The sequence below is a fragment of the Neltuma alba genome, unplaced genomic scaffold (genome assembly GCF_004799145.2).
Source record: "Neltuma alba isolate B1F8T4 unplaced genomic scaffold, ASM479914v2 tig00011874_pilon, whole genome shotgun sequence".
Classification (NCBI taxonomy): Eukaryota; Viridiplantae; Streptophyta; class Magnoliopsida; order Fabales; family Fabaceae; genus Neltuma; species Neltuma alba.
The window spans coordinates 1-24,802 of NW_021636476.1; the positions used below are offsets into that span (position 1 = coordinate 1).

The 24,802-nt window shown below is 35.3% G+C and overlaps 4 protein-coding genes and 1 non-coding gene across 5 annotated transcripts; 3 read left to right on the forward strand and 2 right to left on the reverse strand.

Moving 5' to 3' along the window:
* Positions 1-2,833: 2,833 nt before the first annotated feature.
* On the forward strand, positions 2,834-2,905 carry TRNAW-CCA (transfer RNA tryptophan (anticodon CCA)). The gene has a single exon. It is a non-coding gene; the product is annotated as a tRNA-Trp (tRNA).
* A 72-nt stretch (positions 2,906-2,977) lies between these two features.
* Positions 2,978-4,026, forward strand: LOC114718877 (cell wall / vacuolar inhibitor of fructosidase 1-like). Its single transcript, XM_028904328.1, has one exon. It carries the CDS (start codon positions 3,279-3,281, stop codon positions 3,798-3,800), a length of 522 nt encoding a protein of 173 aa, XP_028760161.1. The 5' UTR covers positions 2,978-3,278; the 3' UTR covers positions 3,801-4,026.
* A 2,688-nt stretch (positions 4,027-6,714) lies between these two features.
* LOC114718866 (cell wall / vacuolar inhibitor of fructosidase 1-like) lies at positions 6,715-7,745 on the forward strand. The gene has a single exon (XM_028904310.1). It carries the CDS (start codon positions 6,937-6,939, stop codon positions 7,528-7,530), a length of 594 nt encoding a protein of 197 aa, XP_028760143.1. The 5' UTR covers positions 6,715-6,936; the 3' UTR covers positions 7,531-7,745.
* Positions 7,746-9,535: 1,790 nt separating this feature from the next.
* Positions 9,536-11,851, reverse strand: LOC114718865 (uncharacterized). Its single transcript, XM_028904309.1, has 3 exons — positions 10,970-11,851; positions 9,949-10,081; positions 9,536-9,832 (listed from the first exon to the last, which is right to left on the reverse strand). The coding sequence occupies exons 1-2, from the start codon at positions 11,505-11,507 to the stop codon at positions 9,972-9,974; spliced, it is 648 nt and encodes a 215-aa protein (XP_028760142.1). The 5' UTR covers positions 11,508-11,851; the 3' UTR covers positions 9,536-9,832; positions 9,949-9,971.
* A 2,828-nt stretch (positions 11,852-14,679) lies between these two features.
* Positions 14,680-19,711, reverse strand: LOC114718864 (galactokinase). Its single transcript, XM_028904308.1, has 13 exons — positions 19,476-19,711; positions 19,216-19,394; positions 18,977-19,023; positions 18,788-18,882; positions 18,615-18,697; positions 18,024-18,092; positions 17,287-17,472; positions 16,821-16,955; positions 16,459-16,593; positions 16,103-16,173; positions 15,556-15,633; positions 15,163-15,304; positions 14,680-15,069 (listed from the first exon to the last, which is right to left on the reverse strand). The coding sequence occupies exons 1-13, from the start codon at positions 19,636-19,638 to the stop codon at positions 14,959-14,961; spliced, it is 1,494 nt and encodes a 497-aa protein (XP_028760141.1). The 5' UTR covers positions 19,639-19,711; the 3' UTR covers positions 14,680-14,958.
* Between the last annotated feature and the right edge of the window lie 5,091 nt (positions 19,712-24,802).

A 24,802-nucleotide genomic window follows, 5' to 3' on the forward strand; every position in this document is an offset into this window, starting at 1 on the left:
TTGTGAATAATGTTATCAACGAAGCAGCAAGTAAGATGCCAAAAAGCTATCTATGTAATTTTGATTTTTTTTTTAAATAACCCCCTGTCATATTACATCCTTGTAGAAACTCGGTCCTAATTCGATAGAATATGCTTCTAATAATATTTGAATGGCAATACTCATGAGGACTAGATGGAAGCTGTATGGGCATCAAGGATTGTGTCTCTATAACATTTGTTACTGTTGGGAATACCCCTTCATGCACTATTACTGGTTTAGGCCAGGGCCAAAAGGCAAATGTTTGAAAAAAGTGCAAAACTAGAGCATTTAAGGAGGCATCTGGATGTCTTCGACAAATAAAAGCTGCAAGGACAGCCAAATGAACTCCTCCCAAATAACCAAGGACTGTAAACAAGAATGTATTTTCACATAAGCTTTAAAGCTTGTGCACTTAAGTACACAAGTGAAGCAGACAATGTAAGTGAATGCTACTCTGGTACGAATGCACTTACAGTTCCATGCACTCCTCGCCTTTTTGCCCGCAATTTAAGAAATCTCAGCATAGATTGGAAGTCCTGAAAACAGTTTTTGCGCGTGAGAGGCTAGAAAACCGAGACGGCCTAAGAGGAATGAAGCAAAACAGGACCAATTGGATTCTGTTATTGTTTCCCAAATTAATCAGCAAGAAATTATGCTGGTTTAATATTTATTTTGTGTTACCTAGACATAAGTGACATAAGTTAGAGAACCTGATGACATGAGAGAAAACAGAGTGGCATGCATCTTACCTCAACATTTGGAACGGACAGGTTTTTCCAGCTATTCCTTGTGAAGAATGGTTTGACTAAAGGCTTTGCAACCCAATATATGAGGGAATAATAACAGACGTGAAGGAATTTTTTGTTAGACAAAGGTCAGAAAAAATCAGAACAATGCCATGGCACCAAAACTAAACAATTAGTTAATTTTATTCAGTAGGAAATATCGAGCATGGACGTTCAAGAATTTGTTGACTCTTCACATACAATAGCTTTGAGTTTGGCATATGGTAGATCAATGGAAATTCCATCAAACTTAAACAGCTTTAGAGGCACTTTTTGCACCTTTGACAAAGTGTATCTCAAATACGTCTCTTTTCAAGCATGTCACCCAGACAAACAAAAATGCATGTGATTATGAAGTTAATTTGAGCAGCTTAAAAGGTTAGTAAGTCAGCCAAGTGCTTCTGCATTATTTTTGGATTGGATACTGTAGATTGTCTATCTGCTTATTTATACACTTGATTGATTACTTAATGAATCCCTTGTGTTTAATTATTCGCTTGGCATATATGAATGCCACTTAGCATTATTGTATGAGAAAAACTTTTGCAGGGAGCCTTCTTCTTGGGATTCAGTGCTTCACCCACCCTGATGAATGAAGTCTTGGAGGGATATTACTCATAGGTTAATAGGATTTTGAAGTCTCATTTTTAAAAAAAAAACTTTTTTTTGGGGTATAAGTCAGATGTTGTATTTTATTTGTGATGGTGAGAGTATTTAATGTAACCATGGTATTCCTCCGCCATTTTAAGCGAGGGCAATTAATAAAATTTAGAGGTACCGTCCTCTTTTCCCAACAATATCTTATATTTTATGGTTAAAGTATACATTTAGTTCTTTAATTTTGTATAAAGTTTTAATTTGGTCTTTTAATTTTAAAAAGCATACATTTGATCCTTTAATTCTAAAATTATTAGGCTTTGATGATGATTTTTTGCAACAATCATGGATATTTTAAAATTAAAATCATATGTTAGCATTTGAAAATATTTTCTCAACATTTAAGATCTTAATGTCACCATTTTTTTAAAAAAATTTTAGGGTTAAATGACTAAAAGTATACTTTTTAAAATTAAGAGACTAAATTAAAACCTTGTACAAAATTAAAGGATCAAAAGTACTTAGCCGATATTTTATTTAGCATATTGTTTTGTATTGGCTATGAATTTGAAATGTAAACTTTTTTTATAAAAAAAGAAATTAATACGAACAGATCAGAGGAAGTTAAATTTACATCATCTTCCAAGGGGTAATTATTGCCCATCTGGTTGCATAGTATTAGGGTTTTTAATTTCTACATCACATTAAAGTGGAAGACATATGATATGGGCAAGTCCGCGAACATATTGACACGACTTGTCTTCATAATCAACGTCCATAATTAATGGAGTGCTTATTATTTAAGTCACTGGGGGAACCCCACAATATTTGCTTTCATTTATATCATTTTAATTATATTTTGTGCATTAATTCAAAACTATTGTTGGTAAAAAAAATGGAAAAATATTAAAGAAATTATGTAATTAATTTTTTTTACGAAATGTGAAATCCAAGTTTTTTCATATATATATATATATTGGTAATATGAATATTACTCAAAATTTAGCTTTTTTTTAAATTATATCTTGCACCTTAAAATTGAAGCGTTGCACTGTTGTGATCGAACGAGAACATCGTTACTTTTATTTGCATCATATTGTGGGCTTGATGTTACGAGCATATGCTCACATGCTACTACTTGCAATGAAAAAAATAATGTTTCATACTCGTAATTAAATAATTTAATTTGATACTTATATGGTTTTTTTAATTAAATTATTTCATTTTTTAGAAATATTAAATCTTATAATTTTGTTCTATTAGTATTTTTAGTCTCTATGCAAAGATTAATGATGTTAATAGGGCAATCTAAAATATTTTAATCCTAAAAAATAACTCCTGATTTTTATAAAATATTTAAAAAGTAAATGACCTTTTTAAACAATCTAAAAATACGTTTTCATATAAGTTTAAATACAAGGACCAGATGTGGATCCGTGGCGCAATGGTAGCGCGTCTGACTCCAGATCAGAAGGTTGCGTGTTCGATTCACGTCGGGTTCAATCCCCTTTGTTTTTAATTGCCTCCGTTTTACAAGCCCAACTATTATCAATAATCATTATTAATCGATCCACTGAATGATAGAGCGTTGGCCGAAAAGCAAATAAAGAAAGGCGTGTCTTTGTGGCAACTCTAATGGCAATAATGGAATCTCCGGATTGTTCTTTTGATCTCCAACTCCTTCCCTTTTTGCCTAAAGTCATCTCATCATAAACCCTCAAGCCCACAAACCAAGCCCACCATAACTCATCCCTTCCTTGCACGCCACAATCCCATTCTTCCTCACTGTATATAAATCCCACTCCCTTCATAAAAATCTACTCATCATCTTTCAGTTCTCAGTACAGTTTCCCATAATACCAATTTCTCGACAAAATGACCAACTTCAAGCTCCTACCTCTCCTCCTCTTCTTCTACGTTCTGTCTGCAACTTCATCTTCCTTCAACGATGCCAACCTCATACAACAAACCTGCAAGCACACTCCAAACCAAGCCCTCTGTCTGCAATACCTCAAATCAGACCCTCGAAGCTCTGATGCTGACATCTCAGGGCTAGCTCTCATCATGGTGGACGCCATGAAAGCCAAAGCCAAGCAAGCCCTCGCCAAAATCCGCCAAGAGCTTCAGCGAAGAAGCCACAGTGATAGGGAAAAGCAAGCCCTGCGTTCTTGTGCAGACCAGTACAGAGCAGTTCTAGAAGCTGATGTTCCAGAAGCTATTGCAGCTCTGCAAAAGGGGGATCCTAAGTTTGCAGAAGATGGGGCTAATGACGCAGCCTTGGAAGCCAATTCTTGTGAAAGTGGCTTCTCCTCTGGGAAATCGCCACTCACACCAGAGAACAATGCTCTGCATGATATTGCTCAAGTTACTGCAGCTATTGTCAGAAACTTGCTTTAGATTTTTGTTCCTGGAATGATCTCTTTGCTGTGATAATGATTTAAGTTCAGTTAACGGTATTGGCGTGGTAAAGATCACAATCACTTCTGCTTTTTGTTGATGGGAATTGTTGGGAGGGGATAAGTATTGGTGTGTCTTTTTCCTCTGTTTTTTCTCGTTTTCACACGGAGAGCATTAACATGTCTTATTCAAATTCAATAAATGTATGGGGCTAAATTGATAAGGAAGAGCAGACAAAAAACCACCACTTCACAAGCTTTGTCTTTTATCAACTCTGGGCGGCAAATACGCTGTTCGTGGTTTTTTCCCATATCAAGAGCTCGTCTAATCACTGATGGGTTGAGTCTGTAGCGAAGGGGTAAGTTTTACACGAATTAAATTTTGAATCTAAAAGTATTCATATTTAATATCCGTCAGAATAAGATTAGCAGTAATTTTGAAAAAAAAGAAGTAATTGTTTTTTTTTTTCATTTGAATAGGATGGACGAGTTATAACATTATTACTCTGATTACCTCTCCTCATCTCTCTCTTGATATCTTTTCCCCATCCAAACAGGACAAAAGTATGGATTAAGCTCATCAAACGAGTCCCATAGCCCAAAACAAAAACCAAGATTCTTGTAATTATTGCAAAATAAAATTTATAAAAGAAAACAAGCACCCACGCACACAAAAGGTTCAATTTTTTTTTTTATAGTTGATTAAATTACTTTAATATACTTATAATCATGAGAGAGGCATTCGATCTTAAAGAAATCTCATTAAAACTCTGTCTTCTCCTATCATCCAAAAAAAAAAACAGAAAACTCTGTTTTCTCCCTTCAGAAATGATCCTAATGAACAGTAACGCAATGATGGAATGCCAACCTGAGCTCTAGACTTACAAAGACAAACAGAATTTTCTGGGACCACCAACAAAATTTCAGACAATCAAATGAGTTTTCCCCATGAATTACACTCTGTTTTGTTCGGCTATAAACATGCTTTTTTTTTTTGTTATTTTTATTTATAAATGCAACCATACCCATAAGAAAGATGTTAGATTTACTTTATTTTGTTACCATTCACATAGGAAAATTAATATTTAAATTTTTATTGGAAGAAGTGTCCAGACTTGAAATAAGATGCATATGTTTGGAAAAAAAATCATTATATCATGTTTAAAAAAATTTAAGGAAAACTCTTGATGTCGTTTGGATTACAAATCCCTGACACTGTTAAAATTATTTAACTTGATAAAGAGAAGAAAACAAATTTTGAATGAATTTTTAGAATTTCGATGATTTAAATGGTGGAAATTTGTTCGTTATGATTGTTGTTGTTAGCTCCAATGCTAATTATGTATCAATTGACACATGGAACGGTACGGATGAGGTGGCAATCATATTATTATTGTTATTTCCTTTTCTTGGACACAGAGTGGCAATCTTGTTTGTTAATTGAGTTTTTAGGTATGTATAAACAATGTTAAAGTATTAGTATTTTCAATCCTGGGACCTAAATAATTAAACAAAAGGAAATTAAATTATTAGTTTATTCATGTCTCTTTTCCCCAGTGCATTGGCTGTTGTTGTTCTGTCCGTCTCATCTTTTTTTAATACAGGAATTAGGTAGTCCTTGGAGAGTGTGAGATTTTATCTTAATTTTTAATTAACATTAATTTAAGTTAATTAAAAATATAAATATGAATATTCTAAATCTTGAATTCATACAAAAGTGAAAAAAGCCGAAACCTGTGTGCACAGAAACACGAATGCGGTGAGTGGAAGAATTCAGTGGGAAAAATTTTTTTCAAAAATATTTTTAACTAAAGATGAAAATGATGTGGCATTGAAGTCCCAAAATAAAATTAATACTGCTCAGGTTCGGTTTTTTTTTTTTGAAAAAATGAGTTACAGATATTAATCTAACTATTTTTTAAAAATTTACTGGAGACTAAAATATCCACCTGTCATTAATTTATTTTTTAAAACCTAAATGCCATTCTACCAAAAATAAAAAGCATATTTTTTTTATAAAAAGACAATTTATTAAATTTAAGTAAAATCATATACAAACTAGGGGTACCTTCTGCAATCTGGATAGTACTCCCTCCGGTTCAAAATATAAGGTAAATTTTCTTAAAGGGATTATTTTTTTTATAAAATAACATTTACTTTTGTCCAAGTATTTAATGAGATTTTTTTAATTTTATCTCTATATATTATCTCTCCTCTTTAATTCATTTATTACATCTTTTACTTATTCTTTTAATGAATAAGGGTGTACTAAGAAAAACAAATATATGCCTCACATATTTTTTCTTTTAAATTGATTTTAATTAGTTTTTTAATAAACATAACAATAGATAAAATTTAGTTTATATTTTAAAACGAAAGGAGTAAAGTTTGAGAAAAACACAAGAGCCCAGTTAAGAACCAAAGCTATAGCCTCACTTGAAATTTTGATTCTCACACCTCTCTCTCTCCCCTCTCTGGCTCCCATGAACCCCAGAATCAATCAGTGATGGGATCAGAACCAACAGAAAAAGGAGGAGAAGAAAAAGGACATCCGTGATACATGGGACAGCCCCAAGCTCCTCAAACCTTAAACTTTGTGTACACACCTCTTCCTTTTCCTTCTTTCCAGCCCATGGTATCCTCAAAACCTGCAAATTTCAATTACCCCCTCCCTCCCTCCCAGTCTCTCTCTCTCACACACACACATGATTAGACTTCAAATAATGCTTCGAACTTCATCATTAACAAATGCATTGTTCCAATTATTTTACAGCTGCCTCATCGCTTTCCATTTCTTAGACTTGGACATTAAACGTTTTAATTTAATCATGCTCACTCACATGATATGATTATTATACATCTCTGTTCCATAGACTAAATTTGTTTATAAATATTCTTTCTTTCTTTTTAATTGTGTTCAAATCCTAAACGTATGCCAACAACAAATTTCAAATATTTTCACCTCTTTCTTTTTCTCCAAATAGCGACAAACTAACTTCCCCATTTTTAACACACCAAACGACCAAACTAACCATAAATAGCAGTCAGCCTCAGGCACGAACATCAGAGACATTCGCCCTCCCTCCTCCTCCATCATCTTCTTCTTCATCCGCCATTTTCTCTCTCGAGACAGAAGAATGAGAAGCTTCAGCTCAGCCTCTGTACTCTCTTCTTCTTCCTCCTCCTCCTTTCCACTTCTTCTTCTTGCTCTGGTTGCTTCACTTCTCTTCACACCAACCCACCAATCCTCTGACCTTAATACAAGCAGTAATGGCGATTTCATAGACCAGATATGCAGAAAGACGCCTTTTTATGACCTCTGTATCGCCACCCTCCATTCAAATCCTCTCACCCGAAAACCTGATCTCAAAGGGGCTGCTCTTGTAATGGTGAATAACCTTCTGGCAAATACAAGTGACACTCTGAATTACATAGAAGGGCTCATCAAGCAGACTTCAGATCAACAGTTAGAGCAAGCCTTGGCTTTCTGTGCAGAGTCTTACATACCTATCGTCAAGTACACTCTTCCACAAGCAGCCGATGCTGTGAGCCAAGGCAGATTTGGGTTTGCCAGTTACTGTATCTCTGATGCTGCCAAAGAAATCAATAATTGTGATAAGAGATTCTCAGGCTCTGCTCAGAATAAGTCTCTTCTGGGGGATAGAAATGGGGTTCTGCAGAAGCTTGTTGGTGTGGCTTCTGCTATAATGAAGTTACTACTCAAGGGTTAATTTTTCGTTCACCCCGATCTAGAAGGCATTACTCTAATTTGGATTGTTATTTATTGGGTTTGTACAAAACTATATATATTTGTACTTTGAAGCAGGTATTCTTCCGTCACTGTCGAGTTTTCTCATCATTGTACCATGTCCTCTGCTTCAGCATTTTAGTCATATATACAAAGATTATTAGCATTTTGAATACTATGTTTCCTTTTATTTTTGTAGTCCAGTTCCGCAGAAAACGTTTCAAAATGTGATCTTTTATTCGTTTCCGACATCTACTTGCTTAGTTTATTAATTACTATATTTTAATCTGTAACATATTTTAAAAGAGGTAAAGTGATATAATCCTCCAAAGAAATTAGTCAATCTTGAGAAACTTGAGATTTCGCAAGTTTGTCTCAAGCAGCTGTCCAAAAGGTTCTATTATCTGCCATTTCTCAATCTCTGGTGGTTATTAAAAGAAAAGATAGTGGCCATAGTTCAATATATGAGAGTGGGCTTGGAGGAAGAAGACGACTAGAACAAAATCACCATATGGAAAAAAACAAACAAATTTCAGTCCCAAGCATCTGGAATTTTCTCATTTCGGTGAACGTGATCAGATGTTACAGGTGTCAAATTCCTATCAGATGGCGAAGCCTCGTAGGTCAACTTTTCCTTAGTATTTTCTTTTCTGGTTGACAGACGGAGGTGTCACATGTGAGATCACATGTTTTAACTATTCCTCAATATATTCCTTTTAAAAAAACAGAAAAAAAGGTCCAAACTGGCACACCCCATTTGACCCTAACAAGATCCAACCATCTCAAATGAAAATTGAGAGCAATAATGATAATAAGGCTGGCACACCTTTCGGCCCGTAAATGAAAACTTTTTGTGTTTTCTTGCAAGCTAGGTTAAGTTTCCTAGAAAATGTGTTCCCTTCAAGAGATCAAACAATTACCAGATAAAAGAAACAATTCAGAGAAGGAGAAACTTTCCTGGCTCTGTTCCTAGACAGAAACTACAACCTACAATTTGGTGGGAACGTAAGAAAATACCAAAATTATGATTTTATTTGATGCAAGTGGTATCCCTACTTCCACCAAAACTATGATTTTCGTGATTTTTAATGCAAAACCGAACATGTTCTTAGTTAATGACAAGGCTTTAACATGATAGTGTTCTTTTTTTTTTTTTTTGGCAGGTGAAATTCAAATCTTATCTTTATATTCATGTTTTTATTGTTCACAATTGCTAGTGCCATATGTATCATATAAAACGACAAAATGGCTAAATTTGATGGGCCTGAGGCCTCTTTTCTTGCCAAAAAAGAGAGGCTAAATTTGAATTCTTTTTTGTTTTTTTTTTTAACATCCACATTCTTGGGTCCGTCTTAAAAAGGAAAAGAAAAAGGACTCATTATGACTATGAGACATGAGCGGGGAATGCAATAGATGCACCTAAAAAACATCATAATGAATTCCCTACCAATCCCCACCCTCCAGTTTTAGGGTTTTTGTGTCTTCATTGGAGTTTGGAGGGAATAATAAAAAGGGAATCAATCATGAATTTTAATATCGGAGGGATTGCTGTTGTGAGGCTGGCATAGCAGAGTCAATGGTGCCATATGCTTTATAGTTTATATGACTTCTTTCACTTTTCCTTAGTTCAATATCACTGGGTGCTATTGCAATCAAGGTGAACCCACAAAAGATGCGTAATGATGATAACTTAGATAGACCCAGTTTTTGAAAATTAATAAATTAAAACAACTTCAAATAGATTTGTAAAAGCTTACTAAAATAATATATTTGATCTCCAAATTTTTGGCCACTCATTAATTCTGTAAAAGTGAGGATAGTCATGTGCTCCTGAAGAATCTAGAGGAAAATTTTCCTTCAACACTCGGTGAATATTATGCAACTTACAACCATTGAAACAATTAGGCAACAGAAAGTTGCCATTAGCCAAAGAGACCAAAAAAAAAAAAGAAAAAAGAAAAAAGAAAAAAAGAATTGGGCAAAGCCAATGAAGAACACTACTAGCAGTACAGCTATGTAATGAAACATCACCCCCTAAACATTGATTAATATACATAAAGGGGTAAGTTACTCACCAGGTTCTGTCACTCAGTTTCATAACATAAAGCGAATTACTATCTGAACAACGAAACACATAAAAGGGCTCGTGTGAGAGGAATAAGAACACTAAACCCTTTTATATTGGCCAAATACTGCACCATTGTTATTCTTGGGAAAAAATGCATTCATCCGTGCGTCTTCTCGTTTGTTCTGACCAATCTGAACTTGTGACCTGCTTTACAAAACTGCAAGACACCATGGAATTGCAAAATTGACATTAAAATGGCTGCAACATGGTGTTATATGAATATAGTTGAAAGATCTACAGCCAGAGGAGAGGTTGAGAAGGTGTGTATTTTACATTTTAACTTGCTTGTTGTGAGATTATAAACTGGGAGCATTAGGGTTATTTGCTGATGGATTGAGAGGGTATTGAGCTGAAACTAAAGGAGATCCCTGGAAGCTTGCCACAGAACTGCTTCCAGATGACATTCCTGCAGAGAAAATTTCTTGGACCATAAGAGACAGGAAAGCTACAGTTTCCTCAAAAATGGCATGAAAGGCTACCAGGTCACTGGGACTCAATTTCCCAACTTGCATTCTAAGTAGGTTTATGCTGAAAATTTTCCCCGAATAATGGGGGATAGAGGAGACAGAGTAAACATGGCAGAAAGCACGTATAAAACCAAATCCAAAATATAGTCAGGTCAGCCATCACCAAAATCCACGATCCAAATATATTGCATGAGCATGGATACTCTTTGTCAATAAAATACCCTTCAAGCAAGTTTCAAGATCCGGTGGATATTAAAGTATTCCTAATTTGAAGACAAGATAATGAGCTCAACATCTAAAAGGACTCGTTTATAATGGAAGGCTTTTGCCTCATTGATCTTTTGAATCTTAAAATTTTACCATGGCTTAGCAATCCCAAATCAGGATCAAATAAGATGGCCAAAAAAAAAAAGGGATCAAATAAGAGAACCTTAGAACTAGAATTAGCAAATGATAATTAAAGTTTCAAATCATTGCATTTCATTAGAGATTACTCATCGTACACATGCTACAGTGGTCTCCATTCAACACGCAACGATCACCAAATAATGACTTCTCGTGTAAACAACAGAGATGTTACAGACCTCTTAATCAGGAGATTAGAAAGGTCTAGCTCTGCAGACAATAATAATTGGCATGGGAAGTAAATAGAAAGCAGATACCAAAGTTCACCTACATTGGTCTAAAACTCAACTCAACAATGGGCACATTCCGATGGTTATATCATGTATGAGCCTAATTCTAATCACAATTCAGTTTTCACTTCACAGTATCAGCAATACAATTCTGTATAAGGATAAATATTCACTTCAATCACAAAACATTACCTTGCAATATTATCACGATGCAAAAGACAATAGTGAAAACCGTGGCAAGTATGCTGCTGCTGGTGGTGGTGGAAGAGGATGATTTAGACGCTCTCATCTTCTTTAAGGCTTTCAAGCGCTCTATTCTTGCACGCTTCAACACGGCAAGTTCAGTTAGCTCCCTGATTAGCTTATGGTCAGCTGCGTCCAGTGATGGAGCTTGTGGAGGTCTTGGAGGTTTGGGTGCCTTTTTATTACTGCCTTTCTTACGTTTCTCCTTTACTTGAGTGTTCTCCATGTCAACTGAGTCTTGTCCAGAGAATAACTTGCTTGGCACATCCTTGGAAACACTGCTTAAATTCGACTCATTACAATACAAATCTGGCTTTTCTTCCTTTGTACCAACAAGCCCACCAGAAACCTTCGCAAACAATGACTTCTCTTGTTTTGCAGCACATGGATTAGATTCTTTCTTTGAGTTGTCTTCAGTTTCAGACCACCCTTTTTCAAGATCAAACTCAGAATCCTTATCTTCTGCATTTATGAGACCCATCCCCATGAATGTCCCAAACCTAATCCAGTCTATAATCTATCTCTTCTTGTCACACTACAAAAGTACACTAGCCCAAAAATTTCTTCCAAACGTAGCTCCTACCAGCCTCTCGGGCATAAATTCTATGGTAAGGACCAGCAATGGCCAGAAATCATCAAGAAATACCTTCTCTGTTCTACTACCACAACTGAGAATCCAGAAAATTTCAAACTGACCACGTTTCAAAATGTATATACGTATGGAAAATTCTCAATGCTAACTGCAAGCTGCTCAGTTCCTTCTTTTGAAGCCCTTCTGTCAAAATCTCATATTCCCAACTATTCAAATGCAATCCCAAGGATGAACTGACTCTGCATTACATGGTCGAAATACAAGCGGTTACATTGAAAATCAAGAAACTGCAAGCTAAAGGCACCATTCACAGACTACAATTACAGAAAAGTTTAAGGGGAAAAAAATTCAAGAAACCCTTGAGAAAAAAGCAAGGAACATCACCAGGAAAACGTGCAAGGCCCTAACAAGAGCACCAAAGTGCATCTCAGACTTGACGCCGGAAGGAGGGGATGACAAGAAAAATATTCAATCAATCAACCCCACAAAATGTAGCAGAAACAAATCTCTCATTACCCACGTCATATGAAGTTACATGTCGCTTGCAATACCAATTTCAATACATCCCACATAAATCAAAAGATTCAAAACCCACAAAAGCCCAAAACCCAACCCCATGAAACTAGGGTCCGCCATCATAATAACAATAAACAACAAACAAACACGAACAAGGAGAAAGGTAAAAAACCTTCAAGAAAGGAGAGAGCCCCACATCAGATGATAGGCCAAGAAAGGAAGAGTTAAAATTCCAGAGGTAAGGAAAGCCAGAGATAATAAACGAACAAGATGGGGAAAGGAAATAACCGGGAAAGCACGGAGCTTGCTTTCTTTCCCAGGGAGATCACCTTGATCCTTTCAAAACGTCATATTTTAAAACCAAAACCATAACATGGTATGCTGTGTTGGGTACTATGGAATTGCAAGGAAGCCAAGGATTGAAGAAATGCCTCACCGACAGTCGCCAGCTTGGCATTGTGTTCCGTGGCCCTCAATTTAATCCTTTTTCTTTTTATAATTTCCCCCCAATTTAGTCATCTTTATTTTTCTTTCCCTTCAAAATTAGCTCTTTTTTTTACCTTCAATTTTCCATCTAACTTTTCTTTTAGAATCTTGCTCTTTTTTTTGGTAATGAAGTTTTACATTTTTAATCAATCTATTTTGATTTTCAGCTTTTAGGGAGGTTATGTGGCCAAAAACGAAAGGTTTTAGAGAGGGTTAGGTAAAAATACTTTTTACTATATATTATACTCATATTTGTCACTAATATTCATTGTTGTTATTATTTAAAAATTATTGCTTTTATTGTTAATTTTTAGTCATGTGTACAAAGAATTTTTTTGAAATTTTTTTTTTACTCAGCATACCAAAACGTCAAAACAAATATAATTCCGTTTTTCAAAAGTAAAATAAGAAATATAAATATGCCTTGAGTTGGAGAATCAGTAGAATTTAATTTAACACAAATGTTCCCGTTTACCAATACTTTTTTTTAATTAATTTTTATTGGCCTTTTGCATGGATTAAAATTGGGAAAGAAACAATTATTTTTAGTATTAATTATGAACTAAGGGTGTGTTTGGATGAAACCAAACCGTGGTTTAGAAAAGTGATTCTGGAGAATAGATTCTAGAAAAAATAGATTCTGTGAAGAATAGATTTTGTAAAAAAGTGATTCTGAGAAGTGAGAGTGTTTGGATAGTTGTTATCAGAAACACTTTTTATATATACAAATTACTAAAAAAAACATAAGTTAATATGATAATTACAGAAAAATAGATTTTATGATATATTTTAATTTGAAGAAATAAAATTGTTAATAATATGTTTTTTACCAACATAATTAATAATACATAATATAATATAATTAATAAATAATTAATGTCTATATATATTTATAAAATATAAGATTAAATATATTTATAAAAAATATGTTTATAAAAAAAATAACAAGATACATATCATATAGGCCCACACACTCTCCCTTTTTTCTCCAAAAGTAAAAAAATTTTGCTTTTTCCAAAACCATGGTTTTGGAGTCAAAACCATGGTTTTGACCCAAAACCATGGTTTTGGTTTTTGGAGAGGCTGTTTGGGTAGCATTTTCCCCAAACCATGGTTTGGGTCCCCAAACCATGGTTTGGGGTGCTATCCAAATAGCATTTTCCCCAAACCATGGTTTGGGTCCCCAAACCATGGTTTGGGGTGCTATCCAAACAGAGCCTAAGTCACCATTAATACGCATTATAAGGAAGAGAGATGAAACAAACGATATGTAATTTGAATTATTTTATGTTTTTTAAATAGAAAAACGTTATATACTTATAAAATATGTTTTATTATGAGCTGCTCATGTCACTTGAACAGGAAAAGAAGAGGAAGCCTGAGTGAGGCACTGAGGTGCTTCAAAAACGAAGAAACATGGAAAAGATGTTAATAGAAATATTTAGATTATATGAAGTCGAACGTGTCCTACTAGATCTGTTTTTCTTTTCTTTTTTTCATTTTATCAAAGGCTTCTCCCTTTGAGACTTATATCATAAAGGATTTTCGTCTCTTTCAATAAGCATATTTCTTGAGATTTCAATTTGTATTTTTTTTTAACAGTAGTAAAGTTGCTTACCACCTCAACTAATACTTTGTTTTTTTGTTTTTTTGTTAAAGCATAGATATTCTCCTATTAGAGATAATCCTATTCGAAGTACTATCAGATGTTAAATATGAATACTTCTTCTAACAAGAACCTCAGTTCGTCACGTTATAAGGGACACTTTGTTGATTCTACTGGATTATGTAAAACAAAAAGAGTCTCATTTAGAATTTAGAATATGCCATTGGGACGCGGAATCATCCTTTTAAGCTGAAGATCCAATTATTGAGGCCCATTCTCATGATGATCACGTGGGGCTGTACTCCAACGTAATAATTTAACATCTTATAATCCAACAATTAAGTTACAAGCACATGTGCACATTTATAGTACAAGAATATCTCAGATCAATGACTCAATTTTTAAGCTATTTGAATTTTAAATTTTAATTTTATAGTTCACATTATGGTTGTTATAAACTGAGTTGATAAAATGATTGAACATTGGAATGCCCAGTAACATTTGACTGAGAAAATCATCTAAAAAGGTTCATAATTAAACTCATAATGAGAACAGCACTGTTCATTCTGACTACAAGACACAACTACATTGCTCTGTCAGCAAAATTATTATTATTATTATTGGTTTAACTTAATTATTGATTATTGATTATTAAGATGCATATGAGAATAGAAGAGGCCATCTCTAACATGGCTCCAGCTACAGAAATGGGAAAGAGTTTCAAAGCTGAAATGGCACTTAAAACTTGAAAATGGCAGCACCACTTGAAGGCTTGGAAGCAAATACATAAAGACCAAGCTCATTCTTGTTGATTATCCCCCTGTCAATCCTAGACTGGAAAAATTGTTCCTGCAATATATGTCCAAAATCCAGCATTATTAACATGTTATTTCCTAATAATCAATGGAAAATCAGAATAGTGTCTAAGAGTTATCACGAGACCTTCAAGTTTAGGATATATTGTGGGACAAGGCTCTCTTTGACTAAAGAGACAGTACAGCCACCCCATCCGGCCCCAGTAAGCCTCGCCCCGAGAGCGCCATTTTTGCGGCAGATGTTTACGAGTTCTTCCAATTCCGGACAGCTGATTGCCATATCAAGCAGAGACAAAACAGAGTAAACAGTACATTGAGTAAAGAAAAACCATATTGCACAGCTTCATCGGATAACTTCAAAAAATTTTGTACAGCAGATCAGACCTCTAAACAGCAAGTATAAGAAACAAACTATTTATCAAAGCAATAGAAGTTCGATGGGCAAGAGCAACTCAGGTATGGAAATAAAGGAACAAGCAGACTTATCATCTGAAAAAAAGAATAAGCAGAGAATACAAACCTGCATTCATATAATACACTGCAGCTTTGATGGCTCTCATTCATAAGGTCACCAAGCTTTTTGAGTGTTTCATCCTCACTAACAGAGAAGCATGGGTAAATGTTAAAAAATTTGACATGGTGCCTTCAGAGAAGGACAAAATTAAATTCAATTTAAACAAGGGATGAATCATCAAGAAGTTTTAGCGAAGATAAAGAAGTAAAATGTCAAAATATTGCTCAATCATCCAGTTTTCATCATAAGAGAAGGACCTCATCTAAATGTAAATAGAATTCAATTACAATAATTTTCAATTGCTCAATCATCCATTTTCAATTGAAATCATTAAACTCAGGCAGCATTTCCGCAAAAATGGCCATAGCAGGATACCTAAAATAGAATTCAATTCAACACATGCTTCAATGTTTGGACATAATCATTTTATACCAAGGGCAGCCAAATATTTTATCAAATTTTCAGCCCAGAGATATCCATTGCATAAGAATTGTACAAAAATCAAAGAGCATTCATGAAAAGATAAAGCTGTGACCAAATCCAAAAGGCTTACCTTAATGTTGACGAGACAGTGTCCTTGAAAGCATGCACCCTCTTGGCTTCAGAGTACACATGGGCAGCTCTCTACAAGCAAAACGTATCAAAATTATATCACACAATGGTAGGAACAAGATAGCAAATCATAAAGCAATAAATGGTCACTGGCACCATTCAACACAAAAAGAAAATCATAGATGTGACAATTAGAGCAGGTGGTACACGTATGCCTTCTAGATACCAAACAATAACCAGGCAACCGTTATAGTAAAAATCCATAATTAACATGGATGACTGAGCACTGGGCCATCGTATCAAACTGTTAAAAGAAAAGTGATATTATAAGTTCTCAACATTGAGGATGAGAAATACCTGATGCAACTTGTAGTGCTTAGCAACTTTTAGAACATCCAAATAAGCTGCATTACCGCTCAAAACTGAGGTAAGTTTTTCCTCAGTAATTTTCTCAATCTCTTCAGCTGTATATGGCTCTTCCTTCAAGAATTCCTGTATCATAGAGATTTTATTATAATTTTTCTGGTGCGCAGACTTTATTACAATTATTTAAACAGCACAAGCCATGTGAATATCATGAATACAAACAGAAAATAAATTACGTAAATCCATATTGATCAAAATTGCATGTTATACAATGTTCAGAACAGGAGAATTTCAAGGATTAAAAACTTGAAAGAACAGAGAAGGATTTCATAATGCCATGTTAAATTAAATACCTTGACAGCAAGGACAGGATCAGATGAATTATGTTTACCGGCATATGTTACGCATAACCCTTCTACGTCAGACAATGTTTTCACTTTTGATATTGCCTCCTGTGGCTTCATTCCCAGCTTTATGCCAAGCACAATCTGGGGCAGTATCCAATAGCACAGATAAGAGTTTAAAAATATGATTGGCAATAAGGAGACATAAGTTACACATCTACCTAAACAATTAACTTTCTATAAGTATCCATACAATGGGATCACACACACTAAAAGACAACTAATTCAAATCTGGCTGAGAGAGGGAGGGAAAATGACAAGGCAATCCAAGCAGAGAAGAGGGGACAAGAAGGTTGAATGCATCAGAACCCTCCCCACATTTCTTCATCACTGGCTTTATCATAGTCCAATATATTCTAGGAAGAAATGACAATTGAGAAAAAATGAAAACAATTTGGAGACAAAAAATACTCACTGAAGCCAGACGACATTCAACAACCCTATTATTATAATTTGTAGCAGCAGTGACAGCCTTTTGAGACTCTGCTAAAGAGTGGGCGATCACAAAAGTCCCACCAGCAGGAAGCTGCACATCTGTAGCACGAATGGGGTTGAAATCAATAAGCTCGGCAAATCCATTCTGGGCCATGACAGAGATTGCCTGTCAAATAAAATAAGAAAATCATAGATTTCAGTACAATGTTTGAATGTCTTAAGAGTGAGATCAAAAAACCCAATTAATTAGTCTCCAAACCCTCGCTTTCAGGCTCTAATACCACCAATTCAATGGTATCAGAGCCTGGATTACAAACTACCCCAACCCTTCTATTTATAGCTTAATCCATTTAACTTTAGTTAACTAACTAATCCTAACTTCCTGCATAATTCATATCTCCCTACTCATTACATGACAGATATTATACACCCTTTTTGTTTTAAAATGGACATAATCAAAAAAGTAAATAAAAAGCAAAGTCTGTGGTAGATACTTGAATGCCCTTTGCATTAATTTATTATGAATGCACGCTGCCTTACTTGGGTCTCTTTTAAAAGTTAAAACCAGACACCCATCAACAATAAGAAGAAAACACTCACGAAACACCATGGGAAATTGACTTGAAGAAAAAGACCATTCTAGGACAAGTCACTGAGACATTCATTTTTTTCCCCCAGAAGGATAAGAGTACAACTTAAACGAAAGATGTCCACAACCTGATCCATCCCGCCAGATTGTGTTCCAACATGCCTTTCACATTCACACGTAACTTGTGCAATTTCTTTCTGTAAACAATGTGAGAATGTTAGAATTGTAAAATATAAATTTTCACATGAAAAAGAATATTAAATATACTCTACAGCAAAAGCATGCTTTCAAAGAAAGCATAGGGTAATTTTGTCTATGAAACAGTTTATTATTATGTGGGTAAATTGCAATCGATAAATTATTCCAAACATATGCAGACAATAACTAACTAGATAAACTATTTTATAATCCATAAAAAGTAAAAGTATGCATAAATTCAATTTCAACTGTCACAGAAATTAGAAAACACACACAAACTACGTCCCAATAATACAATGATACCATAAAACTGATATCAAGTTTTACTTGCACTCCAAACATCAAACTGAAAATATTCATTCAACTTGAAATATAAAGTAAACAGATATCTGAATCAGTACTATAAAAATGATTCTCATGCTGCCAAATAATTTCAGCTTTTAGCAATTTAGCTAGTTTTCATAGATGTAAAAGAATGAAAGTGAAAACCCTCAAAGTACAAACTAGAATTCATGACTTACCTTTGGGAAATTCACTCCAAAAGCAGCCATAATGGCAATTGTAGAAGAACAGACAAATGCTGCGGAGCTTGATAGCCCAGAACCTGAATAAACAGTTTATATTACTTGTTGAATTTAACTCCATCTACAACGAAAGGCTTTCAAATAGAGTATTTAAGATGACAAAAACACACCTTGAGGAACTATTCCGTCAACAAGAACATCAAGTCCAACTTTTTTACTAACATCCACTCCTTTTGATTTTGCGTATTCGTAATAACCTTTGTACCTAGAATAACCAGTAATTAACAGTTTCTCTTTATTCGATTAAAAGACCGATTGCAAGATAATTAACGCCAGCACCTCTCCCTTTTCTGACTTACCCACATATAAAATAATGCCCCCATTTGTGATTCTTCAAGTCGAGTGCCTACATGAAAACCGGAGGAACAGCAAATAAACTAACAGATGAATTTGGCCAGAAATCTTAATGATCAGAACAAGCTTATTTTCAAAACGTAAAATAATGGGGCACGATGTTATCACTGTTGAACTTTGTGGGTAAAACAAATAGGGACCCACATTATTAGGCAGTAAAGTGAACATGGACGTAAAAACCGACCTGGTCAGGATCAGCAGGATAAGTACACATAGTATGTTTTTCATCATTCACATTAGCAATTCTGAGAATATTCTCGGCATCGTTTTTCCGAATTGCCACGATCGTATCTAGCCGAATTGCCATCGGCAAAACTGAATATCCCTCGTAGTCAATATGTTCCCCGATTAAGTTGACTCTACCTGCAACCCACAAAACAAAATGAGTTCCCATAATAATCAATAAGAAAAAGAAAGAAAGGAAGAGAGAGAGAGAAGAAGAACCAGGTGAACGAGCGAAGACTTCAGGAGAATGACCGAAAACTTTCTGAAACTTAGACTTCAAATTGTCAAAACGAAGCTTGGCTTCTTCGAGCATAGACCCTCCGCCATACACAGGCTCCAGTGAATCGAAAATTGGAATAGGAAGATCTTCGTGTTTCGCCATCGTTGTGTGAGGACCTTCCACACGAGATTTCTCAGCCAGCTCCTATACACGAACTCTGGAAGCTTTTGCCGAGTGCACCGAAACCTGCATTATTATATTGTCCTGTTTTTAATGTCAGCAAGCATTATTATATTGTCCTCCATCAATCTAATCTAATCTTAATTTTTTACCTTAATCTTAATCATAATCTAAATCTAAAATATTAAAATACACCCTCACTGGTATACATAATTCAGTAAATTTTGCCATAATATTACATCGCTCAATGTATTTATATTTATTAAATCCACATGCTAATGATCGATAACTAATAACCTGTGATATGAAATATATAAACATACTATAAATAATAGCGCTAAACTTTCTTTTTTAAAATAGTTGGGGGGATAAGTGGGGTGTCCCTTTGGATAAACACCCACGTGGACCTGACAACGAAGATGAGGGGGAGGTTCCGCTTTAATTTAAAAAAAAATTAAAATTTAAAAGTCATCATGTCTGCGAAATTTCAGGTTAACGTTTCTAATAAGGAAAAAAACCTTTAATTTTTATAGGATCACGCACTTGACTCGCGCCAAGTTAATTTAATTCTGGGTAATATTTTCCAAATTTTTCCTTTATCGGTAATTTTCTTTTCTTTTCTTTTCTATACAACGTCAGCTGTATTTCTCATAATTTAAATTTGTTTAAATTTGATCCAAAGAAGGTAAAAAATAACTAGATAAACATAATTGAATAATTAGTATTAGTAGTATTAAAATATGTGACCATCAAACGTTATAAAAAGTTGATGGCGAGATAAGTATAATTTAATTATATTTTTATTTTGGGGCCCGGTGCTCCCGACCCAGACGGCATGCGTTGTGGGGCCGTGTACGACAATGACGCCTAGTTGATGGAAGTATGCGAAACGACATCATGCATAATAATCGAGATTCAAGAACGACGAACTTGCCGCGAAATCGGTGTTCGTCACGTCCACTTCACGTTTCACGGTAACTGTGGACGAGTCTTCTTGGTCCTCTTCGTGTCAGGATTCTCAATCGTGTTCCATCAATTGCCTCAGAAAATTTCAGTTTCTTTCTTCCCTGTCTCCCTTTCTGCTCTTCCAAAGAATCGGGTTGGGGTTGCACTCTCTTGGCCAAGCTGGATAGGCACAGAGGAGACCGCCATGCCAGCTCTTGTTATCGTCCCTCCGGGGGTCCCTCACGGTTCTCCGATGATCCCTTGAACTATGACACCGCCGGTCTCCGCCCTGCCCAAGCCGTTGGTCGTTATCGTTCTGCGGACAGTCCGCCGCGTCGGTCTCCTGGCAGAGGCGGTAGGTCCTGGCCACTGGATGGTCCTGGAGGTTTCGGGTTTGACAGCCATCTTGTGCAACCACATGGTGGGCAGAAACGAGTCCTTCCATTTTCTGGGCTTTCGCCAGGTTAGTGTAACGCTCATTTGTTTCTTTTTAAACTTGACATTTCTTTTTGTTATCCACTGTTTGATAGCAATTTTTCTTCACCCTTTTCTGTTACTTGCTCAACAGTTGATGTCAAGTACGTATCCATAGTTACTTGCGCGCGTTTCTCTATAAGTCTAGTTCTTTTCTGGTCTCTTGAGCTCAAGTTTGTTCTAGATTCCGGTTTTGCTTGTTATTAAATAACGGGGCGGATAATAAGTGTATCTTTTGAATTTTATGTTTTATGCCTCTGGCAGGGGAATTCATAGTTCCGGTCCTGCTTCTTGTTCTGTGAAAAATACTTTTTTTTTTGTCAGACCCCGCCCTTTGAGGGGTCACTCAAGCGTTTACCAGGCTTTATATTGCTTCAGCGGGGAGGGATGGTAATCTTTGGGGTGCAAGTTGATAGTGGTGACTTACTCCTTGAGTCAATCTGAAGCGGCAGCTTCATGACAAAATATGCAAGACTTAAAAATTTACTGTCAAAGGGATCAGTTACAGTGGCGATTTGTATGACTACCTGTTTGATGCACTCATCTCTCATATTAGTCACATATGTTCAAGTATGTGATCCTAACTTCTATGTTTATTATTTCATATCATGTAAACCCAAAAAAATTTTATTTCATAGTTGTTAGACCGCTTTAAAATCTTCTCTCCATGTAACAATGAAAAAAGGGATATTATTCGTATTAAAATATTATCAATATGAAACAGACAAACCACGGATACAGACACATGCACAAGTGACTCTGTTGTATTTCCACCTTAGTTACAAACTTAGTCACTTCCCCCTCCTTTAAGTCATTTTAATCTCCATCATTCGAGTAAAAGGAAGACATTAAGTGGTTGATGCGTTTTTCATCTTTTTAGATCGGTTTGATAGTAGAAGTTATGCGAAACTTTTTGTTGCATCTGTACCCCGGACAGCTAGTGAAGAAGACGTAAGCCACATGTGTTCTCTCATTTGTTTGGAGTGCTTGCTATAGTTCTTTTCTTAAAATAATTTCACATTTGTTATCATGAAAGGCCTATATATTTCTGGAGTACTGCAACTTTATGTTTGAATAGCATCTATGTTCCTCTCTGTCTTCTTGGGTGGGGTGTTCTATGGTAAGGAAAAGAATTTGCATGGGCATCTGTTTTTAGTCAAGCTATTCATGTATGTTGCGAAGCGCATAGTATTATTACTTACTTTCAACTAACGCCTGTAAAAATAAATTTTGCTGTGGTGCTTTTAAATATACACCTAATCTATTGGAAGGCTTTTCAAGTTTTCAATGGTTTTCCGAGTGCTTTGATTTTGAGTTATGTAATAGTTATTGTTTCACAGGTTATCTTAACTTTTTCTCATGTTAAATGTTTAATCATGTTTTTGAAGTGAACTATTATGCTTACAATTATTTGATATCAGATTTGGCCTTCGTTTGAGGAACATGGGAACATGCGAGGTTGCTCTGATCAAAGATAGAAAACTGGGAAAGAAGGTATTTGTGATCTTGATATTCCAAGGCTATTGTAATTTATACAAATCTTATTTCAGGTCCAGTGAGAGGCTGATGGAAGAGACTAAGCTCATCTTCATCTTAGTTTGTTTTTGCAGCAAGTCTAGGCTTGTTGGTTTTGGCAGCCACCCTTTTTGGTCCTCATCCTGTCATAGCGAAAGGAGGCAAGACATGTAAACCTCTCTTTGTATAGCAGATGAGATATTGGAGAACCAATAGATGTTGCTCTTGCAATTGTGGATGCAGCGCTGGGGTCATTACCCAACAACTGATTGTGTCCGAGGGTGTCCATAGCTTTAACGTTAGCTTGTTTATGTAAAAAAATTTAGAAGTCAGCTTGTATAGAAGAAACGGAGAAAAACTGGGGTTATTACATTTGAATGGTATTAATCACAGTGTAATTTGGGAGATTTCACATCCCATATTTTGGTGAATGTGAGCGTTTCTTGAATTGTTTGGATTATCATATGTCAGTTTCAGTTTTATTAATTACGCAGTATGAAGTTGGGTTGACTGGATATGGATGGTAATTGATGTTACCCACTTATATGTTTGTTGGCAACTTATGATTCTTTAGCTGCTTCGTGAATGGCAGACCTTTGGGTCATGTGTTGGGTGTTCATCTGAGCGTATTACTATTAACTTGTTATAGAACCCATGCTAGTAGATACAGTCCAACTGCTATGCTTTTATAATGGATATAATGTTCCATTGCTATGTGGTTTGGAATGCTTCTAGTTTGCACTTGGGAGCAATTGCTTCATTCCTTCTTGATTATAGGTCTGTGATCATGCGTGGAGATACTTTAGAAGTGGAGGCCCGCTCAACTTTTATATAGAAGCCATAATATTCATGTGAAATCATATGTTCTCTGGTTGGGGATAACTATGATCTTTTTTGTTTTAAATTTATTTTTGATATGGGGCTCTGTCAGTTATTGGATCGGTATTTGGTTGAATTTACTGTTAGCCAGTATGTATTGTTAGTGGGATCAGGGATATTTGATATGACATTTTTCAAGGGTTTCAAGGTGCTGTTTTGTGTATATTTGATAATCACCAAGGTTGTGGTGATTATGGAGTTTGCTTTGGATATGTTGACATTTTGATTGTCCATTTTACTTTATGGCTACTTAATTGGAACACAATCTGATGCAAGGATTGGAAGATGCCTAACAACTCATTATGGTTAGTTGGGTCTCCATGACATGTATGGGCAGTGCGTTCTACTAATGTTTATTTGATGTCAAAGCTGGATTAACATTTGTGATCAAATACACAAATAAGTTACGGACTTAATTAGTTTTCAGTAAAAGGAGATTTGGAGTCTGGTGTATATCTTTCAGGGAATGGAACATTATGTATATGGTGCAACTTGGTGCGTCTATGCAAAGTGATGGTGTCTGTTGAGATTGCATCGCTCTAAAGCTTTCCGATGATTGGTCTAATGCTAATTATTTAGTTCTTTTTCTGTATTTTGAATGTCACATTGGTGATGATGCAGAGGGTGCAATTTTAGACTTCAATAACAATTGGGAAGTCAAGCTACATTGTTGTTTCAACAAAGGATTAAGAGATTTATCAATGAGGTGCCCATTAGTTGCTAGTCAATAGCTGATAATTGTACAGTGGCCTCAGCAACTTGTGCGCTACCATTTTTGGTGTTGATACATCAGTGCAAAATTGATTATTGAAAAGGGAATTCTTCCTGGTTTGGATGCATGCCATTTTTTTTTTTCCCGTTTGGTTGCTTGGATAAATTACACAACCTTCTGCACAAGGAACCAAGTAGTCCTTTAATTCTTGATGCCTTCAATGCTAAACTCTTCAGAGGCTATTGGTATCTAGAGTTTTACACTGTTTTTGCAATCTCTATACCATTTGTTGCTTCATAGATGTATTTTTTGTATGCATTCTGGGCATTGGCTGCAGGTCATCCTCTTACTATTTTATTAGATTGGAATGTTTGTGCTCTATTTTCTTGGACGAAACCAAATGCTAGCATCTTTTTAATCTTTCGGTTTTTAGTCAGTGAGATCAAGCAGAAGCTGGTTCATAGTCTGCAGAAGTATTGAGGGAGCCATTCATGCGTAACAATTTCCTCTGGATTTGAATGTAATGTATGAAGGAAAACATTAAATTAAGCATTGTCCAATCAGATGTTAATTACAGTAGTTGTGACTATGATAATTTACTGAAACTTTTGGATTTAAAAA

Bases quoted from the DNA above. Each gene is read 5' to 3' on its own strand.
- LOC114718864 (XM_028904308.1), bottom strand. From the start codon at position 19,638: ATGGCGAAACACGAAGATCTTCCTATTCCAATTTTCGATTCACTGGAG. The intron at 18,093-18,614 runs GTAAGTCATGAA...CATTGTTTACAG, and splicing joins TTGGAGTGAATTTCCCAAAG to AAAGAAATTGCACAAGTTAC. The intron at 15,305-15,555 runs GTTTGTATTCTC...TATGGCAATCAG, and splicing joins AGTGTATTATATGAATGCAG to CTGTCCGGAATTGGAAGAAC.
- LOC114718877 (XM_028904328.1), top strand. From the start codon at position 3,279: ATGACCAACTTCAAGCTCCTACCTCTCCTCCTCTTCTTCTACGTTCTG.
- LOC114718866 (XM_028904310.1), top strand. From the start codon at position 6,937: ATGAGAAGCTTCAGCTCAGCCTCTGTACTCTCTTCTTCTTCCTCCTCC.
- LOC114718865 (XM_028904309.1), bottom strand. From the start codon at position 11,507: ATGGGGATGGGTCTCATAAATGCAGAAGATAAGGATTCTGAGTTTGAT. The intron at 10,082-10,969 runs GTAATGTTTTGT...TTTTCTCTGCAG, and splicing joins CATCGTGATAATATTGCAAG to GAATGTCATCTGGAAGCAGT.